Genomic DNA, 10,030 nt, shown 5'->3' on the forward strand with positions numbered 1-10,030 from the left:
GGGAAAGGTTGAAAAGAATAGCTACAGTATCAGCCCAATTCTAACGAGGGATCTTATACCATGTATCTAAGTAATATTTAGCTCTAAATTGCAGGTTAGTGTACTTCATATGGGTATCTGAAATTGAATGCAAATATCTGTTTTTTGAGTATAAATATTATCTTCCTCCATATATTATTGTTGAAACAATTTTGCCCTCTACAACTTCATAACCTTGGATGTGAACATGAGGAAAATGCTAACTAGGAATCCTCGTGCACCCAGGCCAGTGCTCCCCTGATAATCAGAAGTTAGGGAATCTACCACCTCTTCATTCCATACTCTTTAAGTATTAATTACTCCTTTTGACTTTTGAGACAAGACATGCCTTTCTTGTCACCAACAACAGTGATAGTCACTGTTAGTTTCTAAAGAATTCATTCAGGAAGCAGGTTCCCCCCAAGTCAGGCTGGATTGGGAGCTGACAGGTCAAAGGTGATCAACTATATGTCAGTGTGTTTGCTTGAGAGTGTTATAAGAAGTACACAGAGCACACATCTGGGTTATAAAAGCCCTTTTATAAAGCCATTTTTAAACAAAACAAAACAAAAAGTTTACAAAAGAAAAAAAGATACAGAAAAAGAATAACTTGCTTCATATGTCCCAAAAAGAGAAAAAAATAAAGGGGACAATGCCAACATGCTCAACAATAAAGGGTTCTTTTTCTTATTTTTTTTAATACAAAATACAAGCAAAGGATACACATACTCAAAACAGAGCTCAGGAGCAGACACGCAGTCCTGGAGACCCTTCAATAAAAGAAAGCAGGAGTTTGTTTTTTCTTTGTCTATGCAGATACATACAGAGACTGGGATATGTAAAAATTAAGTATCACAAAAGACCATCACACAAGTCTACCAACGCATGTTGCATCTATAATTCACGAACATGGTCAACAAAATCATGTTCACTTCAACCTCATTTCATTTAAATTAAAAAAGAAATCTTTTAAATAAAGTGGTTACATTCAAACTTTAACTTCCTTAGTACCACGCTGCAGAAGTCAGCACCGTGGTGGTATGGCAAGGATGCTCAACCGCCTGGTGTCTGATCATGTATCTAGCAACACTGTAGTAGTAAGAAAGGGATGCCCCCCGTCTCAGCCCATGGACTAATTAAATACATTTAAACAGGTTCCTCTCTATAATCCTTCCTGCTCAGAACATAGATTAAGAACTAAAATCAAGGAAGACTGGGAGTTTTAGAGCTGGCAAAAACGAAGTCTGAAAGATGAATCAAGGCAAACAATTACTGAGAACTTGGCTGCTGCTTAACCTGGCAAGTCTTCAAGTCTTTCCTTAAATCTTGCAGGAATTAGGTGTATAAGGTTTGTTGCAACATGTTCATGGTAAACAAACTCTACTTAGAGCTCTTATTTACAAATCTTGTAACAAATACTTCTGGAGGAAAAGAAGAAGTCACTAATTTCCCGAAGACAAAAGTTTACTTGCCAGACATATACAAACACACACTCACACACACACCCACACAATACTTCGGGGGGTTTTATACATGGTATTTAGGGCATAAGCTGAGTACTATACCCCTACACCCCATTGAAAAAGGAACAACCAAAAAAAAAAAAAATCCCAATTTTACCCTCCCCCCATAAATCTAGAAAACCCTCCCTTCACCCCTGATGTACAAAGTGTATGCACAATGGTGGCATTCCACCAGCCAGACAAAGCATGCTCAGACAGATGTCACCAGCTCAGTCCCTCCATTGGCATGGCAACAGGCAGGTTTACGGGACTTTTCCCAATAGTGGTTAATACACAGCACCACTGTGAATTTTGTGAATTAGGCTTCGAAAAAAAGTGTAATTTAGGGATTTGGGATTCAAAGAGTCATTTTGTATCAAGTTTATCCCAAGATGAAGGGAAAATGGGTTGCAGATGGAAACTTGGCTATAGATAGCTTGATGTCCCAATACTCAAACTAAGTCCCTTTTCCAATAAACCCAGCTCTATGCACAGAGAAAAGACAATTTTCTGACCCCAAGAGCAAACAGCTTGTTATATTTTCCCTATCCCGCGGCAGGAAATGTTTATTACTTGTTCTGCTTAAGTATCTGTCTGAATGCCATTGAAGAGCAGAGCCCAGGTTTTGTTCTTTCCAAACTCCTAAGGTGATAGTTTCTTCACAGTGCAGCTACGGGTGACGCAGGAACAGAAAGAACTCGTCAAATCCAAACCCCCACTCTTCGGAACAGCAACAATGGCCACATGATCTTTTATAAAGTTTTCCCTGTTGCTCCTGGTAAATTCTGCCCTTGCCTTCCTACTACTCTCAAAGCATCTCCTAAACTGGTTTAAAGAAAAGCACCTCTTTCTCCCAACCAGTTCTCTAAAATCCACTTGTTACTTGTATGTTCATGGTTAAAAGAAGAAACGTTTAAAGAAAAAAAAAAGCATCTAGTTCAGTCTAGCTGACCATATCCACGAGTGTCAACCTTTACTGGATTATAACCTCAAAGTCCACTCTTGATTCGTTACCTAAAAGAAAATGCTCTTTCAACAAGTGCCAAGGATAAGTATGAACTGAGGATTGAAATGGAGGCAAACCAGTTACTGTGGGGGGAAAAAAACAGTATGCAAGCTCCTTCCTGGGAAATCAACTGTTCTTCTTCCAGAGGAAACAGTTACCTCCCTAAAGGAGGGCACACCCCTTAATTTCCCTTCATGGACTCCACAGGGAGTGGGGCTATGAAAAGGAGAGATGCTTCAGAAAGCAGGACAATCGCCTCCTGTCACTGAAATTAACGTGTACCCTGTGGGCCACTCCTGGGACTCCATCTGAGGTGGGGAGGGCTAAAAGCAGCAGGAAGTTACAGATTTAAGAAGATGCAAGCTACCCATTTCTAGCTGTGGACGTTGGGGAGGGAAGTCTGGAAATACAGCATCGTAAGAACCAGAATGTAGTGTCAGTCAGCATTAGCTGCCGAGATCCATGTTCCAGAGGTAAACCTAACAGAGCTAAGAGAAATCAGGTACCACAAACAAGCACCTTCCGAGTGAACGTCTCACTTCCTGAGCACTGCAAACAAGACCGTGAACGACGCTCTTGCCCCTTCGCCACAGGTACGCTAGGGGGAAAAATGGGATCGAGTCAAGGGTGGTGCCAAAGGCCACTGTCAGCTTCTAGCTTGTAGCCTGGTCCTGACGTCGCTACAGAGCCTGACTATGGAGCACCTATTTCCAGTTGAGACACCACAGTTGTCCTGCTATATGCATGCATGATTTGAGGGGAAGTCTAGAGTGTCTTAAATCATCAATAAAAAGTGGAGAAAACAAAGGTCTTTCAGAGCCTGTCTCATTTGGGGACACAAATCCTTTTGTCTAGTCCATTAGAAATATATAAGACATTTTTCAATCTCATGAATTAATTTTTAAAAGAGGGATCGCAACCAAATGCACACAAGTCACCTAGAAGACAGGATTACCTCTAAAGAATGAGCGTATATCACAGAGATGTTAGTGCAGATTAATATATTAAAGAGACCGTGTTACATAAAATACTGAGGCTAAAGTTTTAAAAGACCCCCCCCCCCATCTTCACGAAACATAATCTAAGAAAAGTCCAAATGTTACTAGGAATGTAGGACTTATAAACCCCTAAAAACAGAAGTGCATGGTGGAAACACTGAGAAGTCTTTTACTAGATGAACACGAACCTTCTTGTTAAAATTGGATACCCGAACAAACCCACTAAAGCAAACAGAATAATCTTTATCACCCTCTTACAAAGTTCACCATTCTAAAGTTAACCATCATGAAAGGTAATAACCCAACCGCAACTTACGTTCAAGTTTTGCATTTTTGGCCAAGTACTAAAATCTCCAAATTCATTCTCTAACACGCGCCGCGCACAACAGTGAAATGACTCTGCCATTGGGTGTTATTTTAAAAATTCACAGAGTAAGGATAGTCTTTAAAGTGTCTTAAAAATCAGAGTAAAAACATTCCTTAAATAACCTTTTGTCCTAGGAACATCTGCAAGAAAGCCATGTTGTCTGAGAGAAAAACATGCGCTAACTTAAAAGACAGAAAGAAAACTGCATAAGATATTGAAGCAGCACACCTACATAAAGGCAGAGGTTATTTTCACTATTTTTTTTTTCAACTTATTAGCACACTAAGACCCCTAACCCTTGCTCCCATGAGCTCATGGTATCAGGATGTGGAGGATCAAACCTACAGAACGATCTCCTGACTACTTTCATAAGGCATGGAAAGTCTGTTCTCGGTGGCATATGGGCTCCTAACCACATGGTCTCCCTAGCCCTGAGCCCCTGAAACTTCGGCTTTAAGCAACGTGAGCAGTAAGCAGGGGCACGGCACCGGGAGAAAGACAAAAGCAAACTGAACGGTGTGGGAGCAGCATTTACCATACTCCCAGTCAAGCACAGAATGTGAAGTGAAGAAGAGAGCCAGGAGAAATCATGTCTTAGAGCACAACTTGCAGGCTCTGGGGATGGGGTATGCAGTGGTATCCTGGGCAGGAGCAGGAAGCCGAGAGATGCACTTCATGTGTCTAAAAGAAATGGGAAGATAGGTATGTGAAAAGACAAATGTTCTATCCCCAAATAAAAACAGAGCATGGTTCATGGGATCTGAATGCACATTTTTGGCATAAAAGAATTTTAATTTTCTATTTTCATAAAGGAAAAATCTCAAGTCTTTGTGATTGAGTTTCACATTAATTGGTACTTTATTTGCTTAAAACCTAAACATTGTCAGTTAAGAAGAAATCCACTCTGGTGTATAGATCTTGCCATTTAAATTCTAAGGTTCTTTTTTGATCCTTGGTAAAATTTCATCCAAGAAACAGAATAGATACATATATATTTAAAAACATGAACCATTAGAGAATGAAATAGGAAATCAAGAGTGATTTAAGTTTTGGCGGCCCTTGCCTTTTTTTTTGTTGTTGTTCTTTTAAAGTTCCTGAAAGACTGTAGCAGGATAAAAGGATCACTGGCTCCGGGTCTCTTTGAGATAACAAGTGATGAAATTAAAAAACAACAACAACAAAGAAACAAAGAAACAAAAAAAAAACACCACACCCTCAAACAAGGTCAGGTAACACCATTCCCTGCCTTGCCCCCAAGGTAAAAAACATGAATACTTGTAGTAACAATCCAGAATTCATCTTTATGTCCTACCTGTCCCATCAGTGGAAGTTTAACATCATGATTTTTTTAGACATCTATACTTATGTATATACACATATAAACTTGTATTAGATGACAACTGATTTTTTTAAGTCCAGGTAGAGAAAGAAGCAATCATTTTTAACTAACACCCTTCTACGTTTGATTACGGTTCAACTTGCTGTCATTTAGCAAAAAGCAAAATTTCCATAGTGTTCATCTCAAATCTTATTGCTTTACAACTGTGGTATTCCTTCCATTAAAAATAAAAAGGTGAAGCAGTCAATCCAGTGATTACTTTGACATGGCTTTCATTGGGAAGGGGTGGGAAAGAGGGGTGATGGCAAAGAGAGGACCAATAGACAAAAAGGTAAATTAAACTTACAATGGTTTTCTTAAAATAAAAAAGAGAGCGAATGTTATTTTCAAGAAAAGGAAAAAAAGCATCGAAAGCCCATGAGTCAAGCCATAACCAAAACCATGTTCTATCTTAAGTAGGTTTTCTTTTTTTTCCCCCTTTTTCTTTTTTCTTTTTTTTTTCTTTTTTTAATAAAATCTCTCCCCAAACCATCACTTTTTAATCCTCCCCAGACTGGGCTTCATCTTCAGACCCTTCGTCCCCTGATTTCTCAGGTGGAGGACTTGCAGAGGGCTTCTTTTCTGGAGGGCTTTCTGGTTCCTCGTCTTCTTCTTTGGGAGAAGGAGTCTTTTCCTTTGATGCCTTTGAAGCTGTGGGGCGACCCACCTTCCCTTTGCCTTTCACAGGGCTTGGCGTCACTGGAAGAAGAAAAATACCAATGTAGGGAAGGGAAGAGAAGAAAAGATCTTTAAATAAAAATCGGCTATAAAACAAAACTTTATTAAATCTATAAAGACTACACCCCAGGGCGCCTGGGTGGCTCAGCTGGTTATGCGACTGCCTTCGGCTCAGGTCATGATCCCGGAGTCCTGGGATCGAGTCCCACATCGGGCTCCCGGCTCAGCGGGGAGCCTGCTTCTCCCTCAGACCCTCTCCCCTCTCATGCTGTTTCTCTCTCTCTCTTTCTCTCAAATAAATAAATAAATAAAATCTTTAAAAAAAAAAAAGACTACACCCCAACTGGCTAAAAATCAAGATGGGCACTGGTTCCCAATCACTCTTGCCAACACTATGGTGCTGCGTTAGCAGTAATGTTTATAATAAAGAAACAGGATGCTACAGAAACTGCATACTATCCTTAGTGGTTTGTGAACACAAGTTGTTTATGATAAAAGTCATGTTTAAAAAGCAGGTCAAAAAGAATGGATACAACGTGAGTAGAAACAGAAGTCACCGAATTTTTTTAAAATTTTTTTCTGGGGGGCGCCTGGGTGGCTCGGTCGTTAAGCGTCTGCCTTCGGCTCAGGTCATGATCCCGGGGTCCTGGGATCAAGCCCCGCGTCGGGCTCCCTGCCCAGCAGGAAGCCTGCTTCTCTCTCTCCCACTCCCCCGGCTTGTGTTTCCTCTCTCACTGTCTCTCTCTCTGTCAAATAAATAAATAAAATCTTTAAAAAAAAAAAAAACTTTTTCTGGGGCACCTGGGTGGCTCAGTCGTTAAGTGTCTGCCTTCGGCTCAGGTCACGGTCCCAGGGTCCTGGGATCGAGCCCCGCATCAGGCTCCCTGCTCAGCGGGAAGCCTGCTTCTGCCTCTCCCACTCCCCATGCTTGTGTTCCCTCTCTCGCTGTGTCTGTCAAATAAATAAATAAAATCTTTAAAAAAAAAAATTTTTTTTTTCTAAGGATGTGCCATTTATTTTTTTAACTAAACTCTACGCCCAACATGGGGCTTGAACTCATGACCGAGATCAAGAGTCGCATGCTCTACCACTGAGCCAGCTGGGTGCCCTCATCAAGGAACTTTTGACAATTTCATGATTCCTAGCAGTAAGAAGTGATGAGTAAAAAAAAATGTACAAATCACCAGTTCTAGCTGTCAGAAAAAAACCAAAGCAAATCTAGCTTTCTGATTTCACGACAAACGGGCTGTGACTAGGAGACTATCTGGCAGCAACCACACGGCGCCAAGAAAATGAATCCATGTTGCCAAGTGTGGTTTTATTCTGCGAGCACAAAGGATGGTGTAAGCATCAGACCGCAGGAATGAAATCTATGATTACAGGTGTGCATTTTCACAATTTCATGTCTTTCCTAGCTGCTGGGGTTGTGATACGGGCGGGAAAGAGCGCAGGCACAGCTCCATTGCTGTGATGTTTCTCTGCGGCGCCGGCCAACGGGTCGCTGCAAACCTGCTGGAGGAGGCGGCAGCCGAGGGACCGGGCTGCGCTGCCAGGCTCCTGCAGGGGCCACAGTCCTTATTAGTAAGTAAGTGGTGCTTCCCGGTATGGAAGCCCGGATCCTCGCAGAATTCCCTTATTCTCGTGAGGTATGTGGCCAATGCCGAGCCCTAATGAAGAATTTCTGCAGAGAAAGTTTATTGGTTCTTGAAATTTTTCAAAGCAGCCATTTAATTTTACTTGTAGACAACTCACCTGTGGCCTTTAGCCTGGGCTTGGGCATTTTCTTTTCTTTTCTCTCAGGTTTGGACTTCTTAACCATCTTTTTGTTTTTCTTTTTTGAACTGCCATAGTCACTATCATCATCGTCTTCCATTAAGAAGTCTTCATCGCTGCCGGAATCTTCTGAGAGGAAAGAAGAATTTCAACGTCCAACTTAACGTATACATCCTTCCAAGGGAACGAAGGGAGACAGCGCTAAGCATGACGGGAGGACGGGATCTGGGAGTCAAACACTCTCGGATTCTGGTGGCAGCTGTGCCGCCAATCTGGCTGGAGTCATCACCAGCCCCACGTGTAGGGTGGGTTTAGCACACGTGAGCACGCACGCGCACACACACACGCACACACGAGGGCTGCACCACTGCCTTGTTTAAACAGTCGGTTGAAAACAGGAAGAGAGAAAACTTAATCTGAATAAAAACTGAAGCCATCGCATAACTTTTTTTTCTCCATCGGTAACTTTTGGTAGTTCCATCATTCCCCTATAGTACTGGGGAGACCAGGGAAATGAAACAGAACCAATTTAGTGTGTTTGGTCCAACTATGAATAAATGAAACGAGAAAGCTAAACACAAAGCAAAAATACATATAGTTTATTAATCTGAGTAACGTGTGAAACATCTAAAACCTGCTACTAACACTTTTTTTTTGTTGGGGGAGGAGGTCTACACCTTTGGCTCCCAGGCCAAAATACAAATCCTAATCACAACACCCACCATGTAACTGTTTCTTTAACAACTGTTTGTTTAGTATTTGAGTTCAAATGATGGACACCATAATCGAGAGAATCTAAAATAACCAGTATCAAACAACAGCCATCTCTTCTAACAGCAAATATCTAATTTAAGGGACTGGCTGTAACATTTAGCAGTCACAACAGTGCAGAAGTAATCAGGGTTACAAACTACAATTGCGACCCCAGTAACAAGTCAGCTTCACGTACTCTCCTGGAACGGTGCCTCATCCTCCTCCTCTTGCTCTTCTTCACTGCCCACATCTTCCATGAGCATCTCTCTCTGTTTAGAAGCTGCCTTAGAGGCTGCCTGCCGCTGCTGGCGCACATTTTTATGATCTTCTTTTTCATCTTCGCTGTCCTCTGTAAGATCAAAGTTACAATGCAGCGATCAAAGAGTTGTGTGCATTTATCTGACGGCTGAAAAGCCAGTATGAGATAGAACCTGCAGCTTTATTTCACTCAAACGGGGTACATCCTATCCTTAAAAATTCCTACAAAATATACAAAAGAGGAGCTAAAATTCAAAGAATGAACTTGAAAAAGATGATGTCCTCATTACTGCATAGAAAATAGCTTGGGCATGTAGTTTTAAGTAGTCATAAAGCTGAATTTAGGTGCGAATACATGCTTCCTGTAATGTATTTTAAACTTGTATCACTGCATCGCCCTAAAATTATCAATTACATTTCAATCTATGTTCACAGTTTTTAGAAACTAAAGTTAGAATTTTTTTTTAAGAGAGAGAGAACACAAGCGGGGATGGGGTGGGGTGGGTGGAGGGTTGGGGGGGAGGCGAGGAAGGGCAGAGAGGCAATCTAAAGCAGGCTCCACACAGAACTCGGGGTTCCTGATCTCAAGACCCTGAGATCATGACCTAAGTTGAAAGCTTACGGAACTGAGCCACCCAGGTGCCCCTAGAAAAATATTTTTAAATAGAAGAGGGGAAGACTGTCTTCCAATGATATTATTCTAAGTTACAAAACCTATTTCGTTTCAACTTAGGCAGTCAGATAACAGGCTAGAAAAGGAATGAAAGCAAACAGCTCAGTGGAGTGAATTCAGTGGAACTTTGTCTACCCTCCACATATTAGCTAACAGCAATCTCATTTAAAGGGAGATCCAGAAAGGCGAAAGCAGGGGAGTGTAGGTCAAAACTAAAGTGGCTGGGAGCAACACGGAATAAACCCTCAACACTGAGAAGAGTTAAATTCAGAAATATAAATACCAACAAGTAATCAGGATTTAACATTTTGCCATGGAGTCTCTATTAATTCTTTTGAGTTAAAATTCTTACCAAGAAAGCTTTCTCTGTGGCTACTGTTTCAAAGGACTACTTGCCAGTGAAACAGGTAAGGGTGAGACTATCCTTTGCTTGCTCTTCACCCCAGAGCTCATCACCGCCCCCCCCTTTTAGAGCTTTATGTCACTTAGTATTATATATGCTTTTTTTTTTTTTAATATTTTATTTATTTGACCAAGAGAGACACAGTGAGAGAGGGAACACAAGCAGGGGGAGTGGGAGAGGGAGAAGCAGGCCCCCCGCCGAGCAGGGAGCCCGATGCGGGGCT

At 41.5% G+C, this 10,030-nt stretch overlaps 1 protein-coding gene across 2 annotated transcripts; it reads right to left on the minus strand.

Annotated features, from left to right (window-relative positions):
• Positions 1-4,725: 4,725 nt before the first annotated feature.
• On the minus strand, positions 4,726-8,857 carry NUCKS1 (nuclear casein kinase and cyclin dependent kinase substrate 1). Of its 2 annotated transcripts, none has more exons than XM_081825113.1 (3): positions 8,670-8,857; positions 7,700-7,846; positions 4,726-5,968 (listed from the first exon to the last, which is right to left on the minus strand). In XM_081825113.1, the coding sequence occupies exons 1-3, from the start codon at positions 8,734-8,736 to the stop codon at positions 5,769-5,771; spliced, it is 414 nt and encodes a 137-aa protein (XP_081681239.1). In that variant the 5' UTR covers positions 8,737-8,857; the 3' UTR covers positions 4,726-5,768. The 2 variants fall into 2 exon arrangements, with proteins under 2 accessions (XP_081681239.1, XP_081681237.1); XM_081825111.1 differs by having other exon boundaries at positions 7,700-7,849; positions 8,670-8,856.
• Positions 8,858-10,030: the final 1,173 nt, after the last annotated feature.

The sequence above is a fragment of the Leptonychotes weddellii genome, chromosome 6 (assembly GCF_054177405.1).
Source record: "Leptonychotes weddellii isolate Sample4059 chromosome 6, ASM5417740v2, whole genome shotgun sequence".
Classification (NCBI taxonomy): domain Eukaryota; kingdom Metazoa; phylum Chordata; class Mammalia; order Carnivora; family Phocidae; genus Leptonychotes; species Leptonychotes weddellii.

Excerpts from the sequence above, each read along its gene's own strand:
- NUCKS1 (XM_081825111.1), bottom strand. The coding sequence starts at position 8,736 with ATGCTCATGGAAGATGTGGGCAGTGAAGAAGAGCAAGAGGAGGAGGAT. Across the intron at positions 7,850-8,669 it reads TGAGGCACCGTTCCAGGAGA|AAGATTCCGGCAGCGATGAA; the intron begins GTACGTGAAGCT and ends CTTTCCTCTCAG. Across the intron at positions 5,969-7,699 it reads GCCCAGGCTAAAGGCCACAG|TGACGCCAAGCCCTGTGAAA; the intron begins GTGAGTTGTCTA and ends TTCTTCTTCCAG.